This window comes from Podarcis gaigeae (genome assembly GCF_964106915.1).
Source record: "Podarcis gaigeae genome assembly, chromosome: 8".
NCBI lineage: Eukaryota > Metazoa > Chordata > Lepidosauria > Squamata > Lacertidae > Podarcis > Podarcis gaigeae.
In genome coordinates this window covers 1769073-1788100 of record NC_139684.1, presented here as the reverse complement: position 1 = coordinate 1788100, position 19028 = coordinate 1769073, and the positions used below count along the sequence as shown (strand labels likewise).

Here is a 19028-nt window from a genome sequence, read left to right as displayed (position 1 = left end):
TTAAAAAAAATGTTTAGTGCTTTATTGTTTTTATATATGTTGGAAGCTGCCCAGAGTGGGTGGCAATCCAGTAAGATGTGTGGAGTATAAATAGTAATATTATCCTTATGGAATGGGACGTCCCTATTTTCACCAGAGAAATGTTGGAGGGTATGCTGTATTGGAAGGACTTCGGTTCTAAAATATCGCCCTCCAAGGACTGTAAGGTATCTCACTGCTTCGGGCATCAGTTTTACGGAGAAAGGAGGCCTTCGCTCCCATGCCCGTTTACTCTGGAGCCCCATCGCGTTCATACCACGGCATCCTTTCAGCCTACGTCTAAAAACACGAAAGCGCTCTATACGTATGGATCGAATGCAGAATTTATTTGAAAATGTGTTTGTCCTGGGGGCGCGCTCTCCAGTATGCCGGCTGGGGGGGGGGGGAGGAAGCGCCCTCAGTTTTGCGGGCGGGCGGGCGAGTAAGTGGGCAACTGAGGCGAGCGAAACTGGGAGCGACGAGCCGCGTCTCGGCTCGGCCTCGGGACAATGCGCTCGGCGAGCATGGCGCCCGGGTGGCGGAGGCTCAGCCGCTGCCGGGCCCTGCGCCGCCCTCGAGGCTGAGCGGAGGGAGCCAACATGGCCGCCCGGCCGGCGCCTCGCGCTGCAGGCCTCGCCTCGTCCTCGGAGCCCGACAGCCCGTGCCCTCGCGCGCAGGGGAAACGCCAAGCAGGCCGGCCGCCCGGCGCCGCCCTGAGGAGATTCGGGGAAGAGGGGCTTCGCCTGAGGGAGGAGGAGCCAGAGGGCAGCGCCCCCTCCCCTGGGCAGAGGAGCAGGAGGCGGGGCTTCGCCGGAGGAGGCGGGGCCAGGCGCTATAAATGCCCGCGCCGGAGGGCCGGCTCCTCCATTCCGGCGAGGGGCCAGAGCTTCTTCACTCGCGCTTCTCCGGTGTTCGCTCGCTCGCTCGCTTGCTTTGTGGGCTCTTCCGCGGCGCGCTCCGACCACGCTTCAGCCTCGTTCTCCTCAGCGACTCTCCTCCGGCGCGATGATGAACGGTTTCCGCGACAGCAGGATCGATGAGGGCACCTTCCTCTTCACCTCAGAGTCGGTGGGGGAGGGGCACCCAGGTGAGCGCCCTCGCGGCAGAAGGAGGCACGCGCGCCCGCGGGGGGCGAAAAACCCGGCTGCGGGGCCGGGGGCGCGCGCGCGGCCGGCCGGCCGCTCTCTCGCTGATTGGCTGCCGTGCTGTGGCGCGCGCCCTCCGGCTGCCTGGCTGGCTCGCGTCCGGCTCTCGGAGGCCCGTTTCGGCGGCTGAGGGAGGGGGAAGCGCCACGAGGGCGCGCGGGGGGGGGGCGGGCTGGGGTCTCGGGTGCCGCTTCCAGGCTCCGCTCGGCCGCCCCGGACAGGAGCGGGAGGTTCCCCGCTGCCCCCTGGATTGCGGGGGCGGGGGGCAGGGTAACAAAGGGAAAGTGCGCGACGGCGGCATGGGAGGGAGACGGTGAAAGCGGGCTCGGAGCGCGCGCTCCCGCTCGGTTTCGGGGACGCGCCCCCGCATTGCAGGCGACCACGTGGTATCCGCATGGCGCGATCTTGGGAGGGACGGTGGGTGGTAGGAAGGGAGCAGCCCCTGAGAAAAGGGATTTTGTGTGTGTGGAAATGGAAGAAAGAAGACGGAAGCCCAAAACTGCAGCGCGCGCGTGTAAAAACGGGCGTGGGGGAGACAAGGACCACGCGCCTGTCTTTTACATACAGAACCAGGTGGGCTTTCATGTAAGTACGCACAATCACGTATCTGTCTACGTTACACAGAGTCAAAAAGCAATTCAAAACTACACAGAGCGGAAGACTTCGTTGTCGGCTCAAAACGGTCTGGATGCCCAACGACGCTGGAGGAGGAGACTTGCGCTTTCATTGTCCTTCTCCGCCATGATGTCTGGGCAGAGCCTGCAGCATGCATAGAGGGAGGGCGGGAGTTGGAGAAGGCTGTCCCCGATCCTGGTGGCTGGGCATATGTGCTTTTTTGTACTATTCTAAAGATAGCCTTTGCCAGGAGGCTGCATGGGAACAAGGACTCTGATGCAGGGGAATTCAGCTTTGGCCATTTCCTTTGCTGCAGGAAAGGGGGGAGGTGTTGCACCTCTGTTTCTGCCATGTGGTGGTTGAACCCATGTGGCTCCATTGAAGAATAGCACCTTGTAGTGTTTTCAGTTGGGGGGACGACTGCTGGATATCTGGCTTCTTTTTGCCCGAGTAGTATGCAGAGAACAGGGCAGAAAAGCATCGCTGGTGCTTTTATTCTGTTTTCCAAGACACAGTGAATGACATCTGATCTTCTGACTTTGAAATCCACAATTCTAAGTGCCTGTTCTTTATACTTCCTAGACCTTTGTTCCCTCTGTAACTCAGTCCCCTAGGGAGCTATTTTAGTTTCTTGTTTAGAAATTGCCCACTATTTTTATGTGTTTAAATTTCTGTAAAATATTCTGATTTGGGCTTTCTGACTATGTTCAAGTTCTTTATGCTGTGAAACTTTATACTGTGAAACTAGTCAAATGAGTATGCCATGCAACTGAACTTTATGTAGATTAGGCATTTGTATTGACGACTTAGTACCTCTTGATAGAATAAACACTTTAAGCACAACATCCACCTTTGGCACGACTGCTAAATCTGTGCTGTTAGAGCTTCTTCGTTTCTGGCTTAGGTGGAACTCCAAGCTGGAGGTCTATTTTATAATACTGTAAAATGTTCATTTAGTACTAGTGGTGTGTGCAGCTGTGTATCTTCTGTCTCAGACTTAGCCATATTTAGGAATCCTGTGCTGGTGGTAATTTATCCTCACTGCCATCTTGTTCTCTCTTGATTAGATATAGGATGACACTAGTCTGCATTTATAGCCTGCAGCCTTGTGTGCAGACAATGCTTCTGGCAGTAACCAGTTATACACATTAAACAAATTGATGGCTTTTGAAGTATGCCTTAGAATTTCTGTTAAATATTTCTCTTAAATAAAGACTTCATGTGTCGCAGTGTTTCCCAACCTTGTGCCTCCAGGTGTTTTTGGCCTACAACTCCCATCATCCCTGACCACTGGTCTTGCTAGCTAGGGATGATGGGAGTTGTAGGCCAAAAACATCTGGAGGCACAAGGTTGGGAAACACTGGTCTAGAGCACTAGCTGAAGTGTTGGTGGTGGGGAGCCTTATCTGTGGCTCGTTGGTGCCTCAGAGGTAATGAGATGGCTAAATCTTGACCATTGAATGAAATGGTAGATCACATCTGAAGAATGGCTGTTAAGGACTATGTGTCAGGCTGTGTTGATCACTGAAGCATACATAAGGGGTTGTAAAGCATTTTGGCATTCCAGTGCTCTATAATAAATTTCATTGCAGTGTGGGTTGACTTTGCTGGTTGAAAGCAGTTCCAATTTCAAAATGGCAAGTACAGTCGTACCTTGGAAGTTAAATGGAATCCGTTCCAGAAGTTTGACTTCCAAAACGTTTGGAAACCAAAGTGCAGCTTCTGATTGGCTGACTTGGATGTTCGAGTTCCAAAGAATGTTCGCAAACTGGAACACTCACTTGCGGGTTTGCTGCATTCAGAAGCCAAAACGTCCAAGTACCAAGGCATTTGGGTTCTGAGGTAAAACTGTAGGATTAGATTATGTAAAGTTCTACAGAATTGAGTGGGTGTTTTGTAACTAGGTCCTTTCATTCTGCTTATAGAAACTCAGAGTCATCAATGCAGTATTGGAGCGATTGAATCTTAATGCCAAGATGCATGGTTAGGTGTGAGGCATTATTTGTAAAGGGCAAATATAAGGGCAGCAGAATAAAAGGTAACATGTACCGGTATACCTTGAAGGTGCAAACTGTGCTTGGATGCACAGCATTAAAATTCCATCTCAAACAGTGCAGTTTCCATGTGGAAACCAGTGGGTAGGAAATACAGAGAGCTTCAAGGTTTAGTCAACCAAAACTAGCTTGAGAACTGCGGGACACCTGTGCAATTCTGAGGATAATTTTGTTTGTGTGTCTAGAGGGAATGAGGAAAGCTTGAACTTGTGCTATCAAGCATTGGCAAGTTTTGCTTAATTATAATTTCCCCCACTTCATTCATTGGTGCCTAATTACTTCCCAGGGTTTCTGCTGAACCATTAATTGTGAATGCTGGGTCTTTTTGTTGTATTGTTGGTATTAAGTCATTAATGTCAAAACTAGCAGTTGCAACAGGTCAGCAGGAACCAGTGGCTGTTCCTAAACCAAGGTCTCCTATAAAGTCCTCTATCCATGTCTGTTACCAGAAAACAAGCAGATCAAGCTTTCTTGGGAAAGGGAGTTCCATATTGACACAAACAGCTGTTCTTTAATTGGTTGATGATACCAGGAAAAAAGTGGTAAAAGGCTCAAACCTGCATGGGTGTTGGCTGAATACTTTTTAACATGTGAAATAGTGGCAACCTTGAGGTCTGAAAAGTAATGGAAGCTGTTTCTGATTTTAGATAAGATCTGTGACCAAATTAGTGATGCTGTCCTTGATGCACATCTTAAACAAGATCCGGATGCCAAAGTAGCATGTGGTAAGTTCCCTTGACCATTATGGGAAGAAATGGAATCTATTGGGAGTGTGGTCAAAGAACTGCAACTCCTCTGTACTTTGAGTTGACAGTTCTGGTTCTGTATTTTGCAGAAACTGCTGCAAAGACAGGAATGATCCTTCTGGCTGGGGAGATCACGTCTAGAGCTGCAGTTGACTATCAGAAAATTGTTCGTGAAACAATAAAGCACATTGGCTATGATGATTCCTCAAAAGGTAAGCAGATTGGATTGCTTCTGGCCGTTTTAATTTTGAATAGAAATGTTGACTGTTAATAAGATTGGGACTTACAAGCATTATGTATGTGTCCTAGGTTTTGACTACAAGACATGCAATGTATTGGTTGCCCTGGAGCAGCAGTCCCCTGATATTGCTCAGGGAGTTCATCTTGACAGAAAGGAAGAAGACATTGGTGCTGGGGATCAGGTCAGTGTTATAAGAGGCTGCGGATTACTCAAAATTTCTTTGTGGTGTACATTCTTAAAACTTCACCTTAGGAAGCTGAAATTCATATCTTGGTTTGGTTACAAAAATAGGGCTTGATGTTTGGCTATGCTACGGATGAGACGGAAGAGTGCATGCCCCTGACTCTTCTCCTTGCACACCAGCTGAACGCCAAACTGGCAGAGCTTCGTCGTAACCATACCTTGCCCTGGCTACGACCAGATTCTAAAACTCAGGTAAATGTTGTCTTTAACTTGCATTGTCTTAACATTGAAAGGTCTTGAAAATGGAAACCATATTCAATCTTCTATTAAGGCCTTTTAAACTACAATCAAAGTGTATGAAGAACTTGGACATGAAATAATGCAAAAATTATGTTTTCCTTTATTCCCTTTTAGGTGACTGTACAGTACAGACAAGACCGTGGTGCAGTCATCCCTATTAGAGTCCATACAATTGTTATTTCTGTTCAACATGATGATAAAATTGGGCTGGATGAGATGAGGGATGCCCTGAAAGAGAAAGTGGTCAGAACTGTTGTACCTGCAAAATACCTGGATGATGATACTGTCTACCACCTGCAGCCTAGTGGCCGTTTTGTAATTGGTGGCCCCCAGGTATGATGAAGGTTGGATTCTTGTCCCTTGCCTAATCTGTACAATTGATGGTACCTTACTGGAAGATCTCAGCTACAGTGTTACAGTTCAGAAGCATTATGCTTTTGTGACAAATCAAATGCCTTTGCTCCATATGCCATCTAGAGTTCTAGTGTCTAGAAACACAGCACAGTTCTCCTTCTGGTAGCTTTGCCTTGTTATAGACTAGGGGTGGAGAGCCTCTGAACTGCCACATGTTATTGGACTAAAACCTCCTCCCCCATCACCTTGGCTGGGGGCTGATGCAAGTTCACAATCTGGAGAGCTACGGGTTCCTCATTCCAGTCTTATAGACAGGTGGTGTTGTGTCCAGTCAGATGAGATGGACTCTGCAGGAAGGTTGGCAAATAAATAATGAAAAAAATTGCCAATTTCAGGGAGATGCTGGCTTGACTGGTCGGAAGATCATTGTTGATACCTATGGTGGCTGGGGAGCTCATGGAGGTGGTGCTTTCTCTGGTAAAGACTACACAAAAGTTGACCGTTCAGCATCTTACGCTGCTCGCTGGGTTGCAAAATCCCTTGTGAAGTCTGGTCTCTGTCGGAGAGTGCTTGTTCAGGTATGTTCAGTCTGTTGTTTCTGGGCAACGAGATGCATTTTCCCAAGATTTGCAACATTAGTGTTTTCTTCAAATGAGTATTTGGGGTTTAAGATGTTACTTTGATAGTATAGTTGCACAATTAGAAGCTGGGAAGTGTGTACAGTTGGCACTTCCATGCTTTTTAGGCAGCTGCAATGCAGCAGAGATGTAAATCAGGTCTGGTAATGCTCAGCTGTATAACAGCTGCTTCTGAAAAATGCAGTCCTTGTATTAACACATCCAGCAGCCCCATGATTCTTGCACCTGTAATCAATGCCACAGTAAATCTCAAATGCTGCCTTGCAGTGGCCATTGCAATCCTTGCCAGGTTTCTTAGACTACAGCTCCCATCATCCTTGACCATTGGCCATGGTTGCTGGGGCTCATGGGCATCCCAGCAGCATTTGGAGGATGCCACATTTCCAACTCCTGTTCTGGCAAGAGTTACTTGGGTGCCATACAGTATTGGCCAACTTGATGTGTGGATGTGCTGTTACGTGTCTTTTAGGGAAGGTAAGTTGGATGAAATAAGCATTCAGAATTCATTATGGAGGTACAACGTAAGGATTAGTAGTAAAAACAACTGGCCAGGCAGGGAGTGTGGGTTGAAAGGAAAGTTGAGAGGGAAATATTGAAATAATGGTGTGCGAAGAGGGAGAAGAGAAATGGGATACCCTACAAAGTAGCCGAAACCACACATTTTAATGCTTTTGGTTTATATTAACTTTGCTCTTAGGTCTCCTATGCCATTGGAGTGGCCCACCCACTGTCAGTCTCCATTTTTCATTACGGCACCTCCCAAAAGACTGAGCATGAGCTGCTAGACATTGTGAAGAAGAACTTTGACCTCCGCCCAGGGGTTATTGTCAGGTAAAACATGGTGGTGCATGCACGTAATATTCAGACAGATAAAAAAGAGGTAATAAGGATGGGACTAGGCATAAACAAGGCATTACCATTTGGCAGTCTCCCCTAAATGTACATGATGTTGCACAATCTCCTACCATAGACACTTGTCAAAACACCTAGTCTCCTGGGGAGTGGTGGAGACAGTTCCCCAGCACCGCTGTAGAGGAGCTTTGGGGTGGTTCATTTTTCTAGAGATAAAACAAAGTAGTGCTTGCTCTTTAATATGTAGTAGTTAAAGCAGAATGGTGTGCTAGTCTGTGCCTCTTTGTCACTGTATAGTAAGGCAAATTAGAGTTTATGATGTGACATGCCAGGGGAAGGCACAGAAAATGAGAAATATCTTAGAATAGCACATTTTCGGGCAAAGGTGGCTGATAACAAAGTAGCTTGTTGCTGTCTGGCCATGATCCCCAGCCAGTTTGGAGTTGCACCATTGGCATACATACCCAAGACTGAAAAGCTATTCTCTTTTAATGCAGCAAGTGGTGTATAGATACAGTAATATTAAATCCACCCTTGCAAATTGGCACATCCCTTGTGGCTCTTGCACTGATTTGGAAAGTATGGATAGTGCAGGGATATGAGGATTTCTGTGAGTTATTACAGACTCCTCTTGGGTACTTCAGTCATGTGCTTTTGAGTATTAAAGCTCATTTTCCAGAAATCTTCTGGGTATTTTGGCCCAACCACTGACACCCAAGGCCAGTTATGTTGTACTGTCCTGGAATCAAAGTGTGAAGTTGTGGGTGCTTAGCTCTGCAAACATGGGTGTTCTGAGTGGTGCTGCTGCCTACACTGACTAACTGCTTCTAAAAGCTCCAAGCTGGAAGTAGGCAGGTTTGGTTGTAATATGAGCTGATTATTCAGATAGGGAGTACCATTCCCAGTGGAGAAACTTGTGGTGATCTACAGTTGGATGTAGCCACTCATAATGGAGGGTAAGTATTCTGTAATGTCAGTTGAGCCCAGGGGCTTAGTTTCCTTGGGATGTATTTGCATTGGCACCCAGAATTGGGAGCAAATGAGTCCCATCTACTTCCTGTGTACAAAGTAGCCGTTGGTCCATGTCTTGGGACTACAGCATTGAACATCAAGTGGCCCCTTCAGTGTAGCTGGTTTTTGCTTTGCTTGATAAATGCCTTGTATTGAGTTACGGACTTGTATATTCCAGGGATCTGGATCTGAAGAGGCCTATTTATCAGAAGACTGCAGCCTATGGCCACTTTGGTAGGGACAACTTCCCATGGGAAGTGCCCAAAAAGCTTAAATACTGAATATGTTGGGCTTCTTTCCCCAGACCTGTTGGTGTGCATTACAGAGAAACCTCCAGGCTTTTCTGTGGGAAAGAGCCCCATTCCCTAAACTGGTCCTGTCCTCTGCTCTTAATTTGGCACATTCTGTCCATTGCCATGAATATTAGTCCTCCGGGGACCGCAATTGCACTGTGCTTTCTCCTCTTCCTGGTGTGCTTGACGTATGTGTAGAGCCAGTTGAGCATAGGCACTATATGTAAAACAGAAGAACAGGCTGTAGTCAAAACAGTGCTTCAGTCTAATCCTTTGTGTTGCCCAAAGGCTAACGAGAATTTCCTTTCAACAATGAGCAAGATGCCTCTCTTCTAATGTGCACTGCGTGGTTTCACATAGTCTCTGTCCAGATATCTAGAGCAGGATGGTGCAATGATTGGACGCCCCCCCCCCCCCCCGATCTCTTGTGAGTGAGTCATCGCCGCCTTAGCAGATGGCCCTGCATGCTCCACAAGTTCCATTTTGGAACTCGAGTCTTGTGTGGTTTTTTAATTGAGGCAATTTTGGTCCCACAACTCATGGTATTATTCTCTTAAAATCAGTCAGCACCATACCTTAATCATTTTCTGTTCTTATCTTCTTGGGGGATGTACGTAATAAAGGTTTTTTTTAAAAAAAAATCCTATGCGCAGTTTTAGCACTAGCCAAACCTCACCATCTTTTATTAAGCGGGCCCTTGGCCAGCCTTGTGATGTACTGCAGAGAAGTCACAGGGTTGTGCCTGAGGTCTGTAGGCTGCATACTTTTGGCACCTGGAATTTTTTTCTTTAGAAGAGCCAAGAATTTCATGTTGCACAAAACTCCCAGGGTTTATTTTCAAAGCCAGGTCCAAACTGCATTCTGAAGTACTGGCGTAGCTACAGAGAAGCCAGTTCCCTTCAGAGTGTAAGTGCATTTGGAAAGGACGTGGGGGAAAACCCTACATACTTGAAATTTTTTTATACTTGCTTATTTATTGTGTTTGGGATAGGGTGTGAGTACAGAGAAGCCCTGGTCTCAAATGGCAGCTTTTTAACTTTATTTTGACACCATAAATTCCTTGACAGTACCCAGCATTCCCTGATAGGCCAAGGTGTCCTACAGAAAAGCCTTGGGTCACAACCTGCAGGGGGTCTGGCTTGTGTAAAACAGGGGAGGGCAGTGCTCAGGATAACTGGCCTTGGGAGAAGCTGACTTGGCTGGTGTTGTACAGAGAAACCAGCTTGTTTACCTGCCCATTCCATGGCAAGTGTCCTAAGCAGGAAGTGCCTTTTGCGTTCCAATTTTTTTCTGGGCGTTTATTACGTATGTCTGGTTCAATTCCAAGTTGATTTTAAAGTTCTTAATAAAGTGCTAGGTTCTATCTTACTGTGTCGTGTGTCTCTGGTTTGAATGTCAAGGTTGGAGGTGTACTAAATCAGGAATAAGAGGCTCTTGCTATAACTTGCATTGTATACAGAAGAGGGGAAACAAAAATTGAGCAGGATGAAGTTACTTGCATTTTAGAAGTTCCTGGAATGCACACCATTCTTTATGAAGTCATGCCTGAGTTGGAGCTTGATGCCAATGCATTTACTTCGCTACCTGTGTTGGGATTATTTTAATACTTCACTGAATCTGCACACTGAATGCACACTGTCCTGTTGTCAACTTGTGCAAAATTGGTTATACATGTGGCAGCTTAAAACAGCTGTGCAAGCAGCAAACATATAAAGTAGTATATGTAAAGTAGTATAAAGTATGGACAAGTAGTTATGGACATAGATCACTTGGAGCTGTAAGGGGAAGGAACTAGCTTCATATGCTGCCGGTAGCACCACCACCATTGTGGCAGCAAACTACAGTGGTGCCTCTGGGTTACGTACTTAATTCGTTCCAGAGGTCCGTTCTTAACCTGAAGCACCACTTCACCTAATGGGGCCTCCTGCTGCCGCCACAACGCCACTGTGCGATTTCTGTTCTCATTCTGAAGCAAAGTTCTTAACTCGAGGTACTATTTCTGGGTTAGCGGAGTCTGTAACCTGAAGCATATGTAACCCAAGGTATCACTTACAGAGAAAGTAATGAAGGTGAGAAGAAAAAAGGGTGTATGAACAGACCACTTGATGTTGCAGGTACTAACCAACTTCTCAGATACCACCCACTTCACTGGCCTATTTTGAGTGTTTGAAATGTTTCTATTCCATTCATATTTTTAGAGCAGGTTGATTTGCTGAGTATGGCACCATCCTGCATATGGTGGGGTGTGCTGTCTAGCTGCTACTTTATTGAGCTCACTGATGCTACTCTCCAGATAGCCAGAAACTTTCTCTGATTCAAGTTTTATTGCATTGTACAGCTTATTCCCTCCTGCAAACCTGGTGCAATAAGGGTGAACATTCTGTTGTGCATTTGGGTTGAATATTCAGCTCACTGCCCAAGTCCACTGGTTCTGTAACTGACTGGAGAGCACATGTAGATCTTTGCCAGTGTTCTGCATTGCAGGAATATGGTTGAGATCCCTGGCTGTTGCTGTCCTGCTCTATTCATTTCTTTTGTCAGCAGTTAATGGGCTTCTACCTCTGCAGGCAGGTTCAGATTTGAGCAGGAACAGTTGCCTGCTGTGTCTCCTTTGTTGCTGTAAGGCATCATTCAGCCCCACCTTCCTGTCATCTTAGATCTAGGGGTCCCCTCCAGGCACAAGTGGAACATTTTTAGTATAAAACATTCCAGTAGGAAGCTTCAGGATGAGCAGCATATGTCTGTTGGGGATGATGGGAGCTGGTAAAAGGCTAATTTTGGACAAAGCAGAGTCAGCAAAGTCACTAGGGAGCATCTATGACAGTAATGTGGCCCAAGGCCCACTGTTCAAAACTATTTGCCATCAGAACAGTAGTATAGGTCCTGAAATATGTATTTGGTGTTGAAGGTCCTGAAGAAGTGCATTTTCGGCATATGTCAGATGCTATACAATAATCATTAGATGCACCTTTGTGGGGAGGGATTTCTGTCATTTTGGAGAAGCCTTTCCTCCAGTCTGCCGTTCCCTGTGCTGCTCAAGATAATCAAACTTGCTAGAATGCTGCTATTACTAACATCTGTGAGGGCTTGTAGGGAAAGAGACATGGTATCTGAACAGGGCTTCTAGTATATTTGCAAAAAGGCCAGTGTGACATCAAGGGTGGGGGGTAATGCCTAGTTCCAGGAAGGCATCGTGGAGAATAAAGCTATTAGCTGCAAGCCATGACTGCTACCTCAACTATATGGATATGAGCCTCTTGAATTGGGCCTAGAAGCAAACAGGCAACCAGTGCGCTGTTTTTAAAAAGGCTCATTGTTGTGGGAGCCTGTCACACATTGTCGGTGGAGCCCAGTCCCTGACCTACTGCCTGTGTAAACTGCTTCCTCAGCTAAAGCCTTTAAGCTGCTTTCCCCACAGCTCTGGTTCTAAAGTGTGTCAGGCAGGCCCATGAGATCCTTTCTAGGCCTTGGTGGCAGCTGCCAGTCTGAACAGCAGCTTTGTGGCTGTGGTGAGATTTTAGTGTAAGTGCAGGAACATGCAGAAATACTGTTTAAGGAAAGGCCATTGAAGTATTTCCGCTTTGCCTGGCCTGTAAATAGATCTCTCCTGGTTCTAAGCTACTGGAATGTGAACTAATGAGTAATCTAAATACAGTTCTGTATCATGGGCTCGATACAAACCTGGGCTGAGTACTCTCCTTCCTTCTGGTGGATTGTAGCCTGAAGCTGTAGTTCTGAGAATAAGCTTCATTGTAGACTAATTTTGTAGTTAGCCTTTAAAATAGAATGTCCATTATTCATTCACACACTTCAGTGCATTAAAGTATTCATTGCATTAAATTTATTCTGTTTTTCAGACCTCATTTGCAGCATTTTAGTGAAACAAAATGCAGTTGCAGTTCTAGGCTGTTTAATGCAGAAACGCAAACTTCTCAGTTTTAGGACTAGTGTCTTTTACTGACAGATTATTCCTTGCAAGTCATTTTAATATTTTCCGTTCCAGTGACTAGGGGATTAGTTATAATTTGCCCCTTAACAGGTTTCCTTTCCTCAGCACCCCCTTTTCCCCTTTTATAGCAAAATGGCTCTTATTCTTCAATTAAGAAAAAATAATAATGAAAGGGAATCTGTAAGATTACACCTTGCCCCAAGCAACAAAATTAAGCAGCAATTTATTGCTGTTATCGCAGCTATTCTCATCAGGGAGCAATAAAATAGGAAACTCAACGTTGCTGGAAACTCAGACTTTGCTAAATAGGACTTCACAGTGAGCAATCATAAGCAAGTCTCCACAGCCAAGATCCTCTTGATAATATAGAGCTGTTTTAAGTGCTGAGCCTCCCTTTTAAAATCCAACTTGCTATGAAAAAGCACCGCCTTGACCACGCTGGAAGAGAGCATGGGATACACTTGGTGAAAACAACAATACAGGCACCTGCATGTTAAAAACTGAATGACGCTTATCAGTAGCTGGGAAATGCATTAAAAATCTGACTGTCTTGACCTGTAGCTGTGTCAGAGTGTTAAGTCCCCTCTGCTCTGAAGTCACTTGGTAGTCGTAGGAAAGACCCTGTAGCCTTAGCCTCTCATCTGCTATATAGAGGTAATGTGACTGGCCTACCTTACAGGGTTGCTTATAAGGATTATAAGCTAATCGATATGAAACACCTTAAACACACAAAAGCAGCAGATAAGTTCTACATGTGATATTATAGAGACCACTGTTGCTTGGCAAATCTCTCCAGATAGGGAATTCCATACATCTGAAGAGGCAGTCTTGATCAGCTCAGTTGCTCTCATTCACAAAAGGTAGATCACTGGACAAGGCCTCTTCCACTGATTTTAAGTGAAGGAAACAGAGTTTTGCTTGCTTGTCTGTATAAAGAGCTTCTGGCAACAGCATTTTTTAAAACACCAGAAGAAAGGTTCAGTTCCAGAGTATTTGTTGCCTAAAGGATCTCCACTGGCAAGTCATTCCATAGAGTGGGTGCCACTCAAGCAATAAACCTGCTCCTTGTGGCTGCCCACCATTCTTCATGGTGTTGGGTAGTGTTTCAGATGTGGAAACGAATGGACGGGAGTCCCAGGTCATTCAGGGCTAACACCAGCATCTTGAATTGACCCTGGAAACTAGGAACTGGTGTAGATGAAAAAACGAGGCCTAGCACTTTCCAGGTAAAAAAACAAACCCATCCACTTTGATATGCTACTTTAGTTCCCACATTTCTCTCCTTCCACACTTGGTGGCCATCCACATGTTGGGGTCCAGCGGCCAGCAGGAAGGATTGCCAGGAGCTGTGATCCAACAACATGTGCCAGGACAAAGGTTTCCCAGCGCAGCCCTTCAGCTTCCTTTGGGAAAGTTGCCAGCGGATTGTTTTTGCAGCTTGATCTGAACCACATTTAGCAAGAACACCTTATTGCATTTAGTGGAGGTTATTTTTTTAGTTAAGTCTGCATAGATTTGCAGTCTTTATTATTTACTTGTGGATTAATATCCTGCCATTTAAACAAAAATTCAAGCGATGAAACGGGTTGCTAAAAGGAGCAGCAAAATCAGTGAACCTGCTAAGACTATACACTCCTTTGGAAGAGGCACTGAATGGAACAGGCAGGCATAGCGTCTCACCCTAAGTATTTTGTCCCCTTTCCCCAAGGTATTACTGCCTGAGTGCTCTTGTAAAACACTAATCTTGTTCTGCCCACTGAAAGTAGTTCACAGGTGAGCACTGGGTCATGTCAAAGAGGCAATGCATATTGCTGGACACTGCACTGCCCCCTGGTGCTTAAAGGAATAAGTGTACAAAAAGATTTGAGCCTGACTGGGGACGCAGGTGGCGCTGTGGGTTAAAGCCTCAGCACCTAGGACTTGCCGTTCGAAAGGTCGGCGGTTCGAATCCCTGTGGCGGGGTGCGCTCCCGCTGCTTGGTCCCAGCGCCTGCCAACCTAGCAGTTCGAAAGCACCTCCGGGTGCAAGTAGATAAATAGGGACCGCTTACCAGCGGGAAGGTAAACGGCGTTTCCGTGTGCGGCTCTGGCTCGCCAGAGCAGCGATGTCACGCTGGCCACGTGACCTGGAAGTGTCTCCGGACAGCGCTGGCCCCTGGCCTCTTAAGTGAGATGGGCGCACAACCCCAGAGTCTGTCAAGACTGGCCTTTACCTTTAGGGACACCACAGGAGAAGCGAAGCGCTGAGACTGACAATGATTTCCTAAACCTGAGATCTGGTGGGCAGCCCCACCCACAGGGGGGTCAGAGAAGGGGCTGAAAACTTCCAGCTGAAATTCCACAAAAAACCCACAATACCACAAATGTTCTGGGTTGTCCGTACCCCCCCCCCATGTATTTTGCACTACAGCTTGTCCAGACAGCAATAATGTAGTATCGGGAAAGTGTCACAGAACTAATACAGCAGAATAAATTATCACCAATGCCTTATTAATATGCCAACAACAATTAAAAAATATATTTTTACCCTTATACGTCAGCCTTCAGATGTCTTCTAAAAGTGAGTTGTTTATTTCCTTGACACCTGATGGGAGGGCATTCCACAAGGCGGGTGCCACTATCGAGAAGGCCCTCTGCCTGGTTCCCTGCAACCTCACTTCTTGCATTGAGGGAACCACCAGAAGGCCCTTGGAGCTGGGCCTCAGTGTCCAGGCTGAATGATGGGGGTGGAGCTGGTAGACAGCTGCCCTGGACACAGAATTGATCTGTGCCTCCATGGACAGCTGGGAGTCTAAAATGACTCCCAGGCCACACACTTGATCCTTCAGGAGCACAGTTACCCTATTCAGCACCAGGGAGTCCTCCACACCTGCCTGCCCCCTGTATCCCAGAAACAGTATTTCTGTCTTGTCAGGATTCTACCTCAATCTGTTAGCTGCCATCCAACTTCCAACCATCTCCAGGCACTCACACAGGACATTCCCTACCTTTACTGGTTCTGATTTAAAGGAGAGGTAGAGCTGGGTATCATCCGCATACTAATGAACATCCAGCCCAAGCCCACTGATGATCTCTCCCAGCGGCTCCATATAGATGTTAAAAAAACTTTGCAAAATCATTGCAGGAGATCCTGGGGGCCTTACCAGGCCCCAATGATGAAGGTGGTTCTGTTAGATTGCAAAGCACCTAAAAGAGTCTCCTGCTGCTGTTTTCTGCAGATGCCATAGAGGCGGTGAAGAAGGTCCTCTTCGCCATTGCTATCACCACTTGGTAGGCTCGACGTGTCCAGTCCGATTCAGAATGAGTTTTCCACCACTTGCTCTTTAGCCATCTCAGCGATTGTTTCATTGCCCTCTGCTCTGGGGAAAACCACGGGGCTGTCCAGGCGCCATGCAATCAGAAAGGGCACTTTGGAGCCAGACAGTCGATAGCCCTGGTTAACTCCACATTCCAGCGGGCCACCAGGGAATCAGCTGAAAGGCCATCAACATGGGATAAAACATCTATCATTCTCTGGAAACCATTTGGATCCATTAAGTGGCAGGGGTGGACCATCCAAATCAGTTCCACCTCCGTCCCAGAGGGGAAGGGTTGTGGAGAAGTCCAGTTGCACCAGGAAGTGATCCAACCATGGCACTTCGTTTGTTTTGCTTTTACTTAGTGTCAGATCACCCTCATCCATAGAGGTGAACACCAGGTCTAAGGCATGTCTGCGCCTATGAGTTGGGCCAAACTTATTCAGGGACAGCCCCATGGAGGTCATGTTTTCCACGAAGTCCTGAGCGGCCCTTTGTAAGGTTGTGTTGGTGTGGATGTTAAAATCCCCTAGAACAACCAAACTAGGTATCTCTAGGAAAACATCCACCATGACCTGAAGCAGCTCGGCCAGGGAATGCTTGGTGCAGCAGGGAGGTTGATACACCAAATAGAATCCTGTAATGCCCCTATTGCCCAGCTTCTAGAACTTGCACTCAGAAAATTGGGTCTTCCCAATAGGATGCCTGGTGCAAGCTAATGACTTCCTAAAAATCACTGCAAACCCCTCCCCCACCCATATGATGGGTTGCTGTGCGTAAGAGAAGGCTGGCAGACAAGCAGTGGCAAGATAGGCCCATCTACTTCATCCAACCAAGTCTGTTACACATGCCAGGTCAAGTCCTCCATCCATGATCAAGTCACCCCCCCCCCAACAAAGACCTCAGTCTGGAGAGGCCCTGTGTACATACAAAGGTTTCACAAGAGCAGAATATAATAGGTATAGAGTTCAGATTCCTGAGTCTCAGCTTTCTGTTTTTAATAAACAAGTTTCTAGACCTCATAGCTGTGAAAATTGCTTGAAAATATGGGTCATGTCTGCTGAAATCTCTGAAGCCACAGAGAAGGTTTTAAATTTGTTTATGTCCTTGCATTTCCCATAACTAGCAAAATCAAAATAAATAATGCAAAATAGTAAACATTGCAGAAGAAATGTCGAAGGAATACATTGTGCAGATTTGTGAGACTACAGAATGGATAGCAGACTTCAACTTTAGGAGGCTGGTGCTTGCATCACTTTCCTTTACATGTGCAGCATTAGGGTTACCACCTATCAATCTGACAAATTACAGAGCTTTCAAAGCTGATAAAAGCAGGAAGTCAAAAAGGGGTTATTGCAGCAGCCATTATCTAGAGCCATGTCATTTTAAACTACTAAACAAAAACAAGACAACTGCTCTCTGTTGCCTAACCTCCTACTTTACATACAAAGCAATTCCAGTTTCCAGAGATCAGCAAAACAACTTCATAATATTTCTGCACAGTGGTTTCTGGTCTGTTTGGGCAAATGGGACACAGCCCAAAGAACCTCAGTCTGGGGGAGCACTGTTGCACTCAGGTCCTGCTTGTGGGCCCCTGTGGGGATGGCATGCTGGAGGAGATGGGCCTGATGCACTCTTCAGCAGCAAGGAGCAGGGGCACAAAACTAAGTTGGCTCTGCCTCTCCTTGGCTGATTCCATCTACCATTTCCCTACCCCCAAAATCTCTATTGTTCCTTTGCCCATAAAATCATAGACACAGGTATATTCCTAAATGATGTTGACATGACAGACACACCTCTGCAGAATACCCTTTGGATGCCTGTTCTGTAAATGAGGTGATGGGACCGAAGTGTTGGGTGGGCTATACCACTTCAGACTGCTATGATGGGTTAGGCTGGTAAGATAGTTGGAGCCATTCCTGGATTGGGATAGTTTGGACACAACTGTCCATGCATTGGATTGGATTACTGTACAGTAATGCATTCTATATGGGGCTACTCTTTGAGGTTGGGCAGGAGGCTTCAGCCAGGATATAAGGTAAGGTAAAGGTAAATGACCCCTAGACGGTTAGGTCCAGTCCACATACAGCTTTCTGAGTTGTGACCAGCATGACTAAACCGCTTCTGGCACAATGGGATACTGTGACAGAAACCAGAGTGCATGGAAATGCCGTTTACCTTCCCGCTGCAGCGGTACCCATTTATCTACTTGCACTTTTGGGCGTACCTTCGAACTGCTAGGTTGGCAGCAGCTGGGACAGAGCAATGGGAACTCACCCCATTGCATGGATTCAAACCAACCTTCCGATCGGCAAGCCCAAGAGGCTCAGTGGTTTAGACCACAGTGCCACCCACTCCCTCCCGCCAGGATATTAACCATGCTTTCAGGATTTGCACTGCCTGCCAATCTGCTGCTGGCCCATGTACAGGGTGTTGGTACTAACATACAAAGCACTAGGAGCTCAGGTAGTTTCATCCAGTGAGGAAAACAAAAACACAAAATTAGACAAATCAAAGTAATGGGCCTTCTTAAATAAGAACTAACAGATCACTAGATCTGGATGGCAAGCCCCCAAGAATTCTTAAATAACAAAAATGTGCAATTGCTGATCTTCTAACAAAAATATTTAACCTGTTGCTAAGAACAGCCTCCATATCTGAGGACTGGAAAGCAGTCAAGGGAACACCATTTTAAAAAAGCAATCCAGGGGCTTTTTGCTGGAAATTACAGGTTGGTTAATTTAATGTCTGTTCCAAGAAAACTGGTGTAAAGTATTGTTAAAGATAGAACTACCAAGCATATAGAAGAAAAACTAGTATAACTTCTGTAAGAGTTTACTATGTCTTGTTAACTAGAGCTTTTTAAGAGTGTCAACATGTGTATAAAGGTGACCCAGTGGACACTGTACACAAACTCTCAAATTTTTTGGACAAAGTAACTCACCAAATACTCCTAAGCTTAGAAGTCATAGAACAACAGTTCTCTTGTGACTCAGTAATTGGTTAAGAAACGAGACAATGCAGAGCAGGAATAAATGGACAAATGTTGTTATTATTGGTATAATCTTTACTGTTCTCCTTTTTTATCTCAAATTTATTTGTAACTGAAAATCAAAAACAAAAAACGGGGGCAGCCCAGTCTGTGGAGCGTGAGACTCTTAATCTCCTGGTTGTGGGTTCGAGCCCCACGTGGAGCAAACGTTTCCTGCCTCGCAGGGGGTTGGACTAGATGGCCCCGGGGTCCCTCCCCCTTCGCGAAGAGCAGGCGGTCAGGGAACCCCACCTTGCGCCTCGGAAGGGATCTGTGCGCTTGCGCAGAGATGACGCGAGAGAAA

At 46.4% G+C, this 19028-nt stretch overlaps 1 protein-coding gene and 1 long non-coding RNA gene across 2 annotated transcripts; one reads left to right on the top strand and one right to left on the bottom strand.

Moving 5' to 3' along the window:
- The first annotated feature begins 838 nt into the window (after positions 1-838).
- LOC310851150 (S-adenosylmethionine synthase) lies at positions 839-9817 on the top strand. Its single transcript, XM_083753347.1, has 9 exons — positions 839-1105; positions 4479-4556; positions 4667-4789; positions 4887-4999; positions 5110-5253; positions 5416-5634; positions 6051-6233; positions 6991-7124; positions 8335-9817. Exons 1-9 carry the CDS (start codon positions 1024-1026, stop codon positions 8435-8437), a joined length of 1179 nt encoding a protein of 392 aa, XP_083609473.1. The 5' UTR covers positions 839-1023; the 3' UTR covers positions 8438-9817.
- Positions 7684-18928, bottom strand: LOC310851262. The gene is made up of 2 exons (XR_014567668.1): positions 14611-18928; positions 7684-14271 (listed from the first exon to the last, which is right to left on the bottom strand). It is a non-coding gene; the product is annotated as an uncharacterized lncRNA (long non-coding RNA).
- Between the last annotated feature and the right edge of the window lie 100 nt (positions 18929-19028).

Coding starts and splice junctions, on each gene's coding strand:
- LOC310851150 (XM_083753347.1), top strand. CDS start 1,024: ATGATGAACGGTTTCCGCGACAGCAGGATCGATGAGGGCACCTTCCTC. Junction 4,557..4,666: donor GGATGCCAAAGTAGCATGTG/GTAAGTTCCCTT, acceptor TGTATTTTGCAG/AAACTGCTGCAAAGACAGGA. Junction 7,125..8,334: donor CGCCCAGGGGTTATTGTCAG/GTAAAACATGGT, acceptor TGTATATTCCAG/GGATCTGGATCTGAAGAGGC.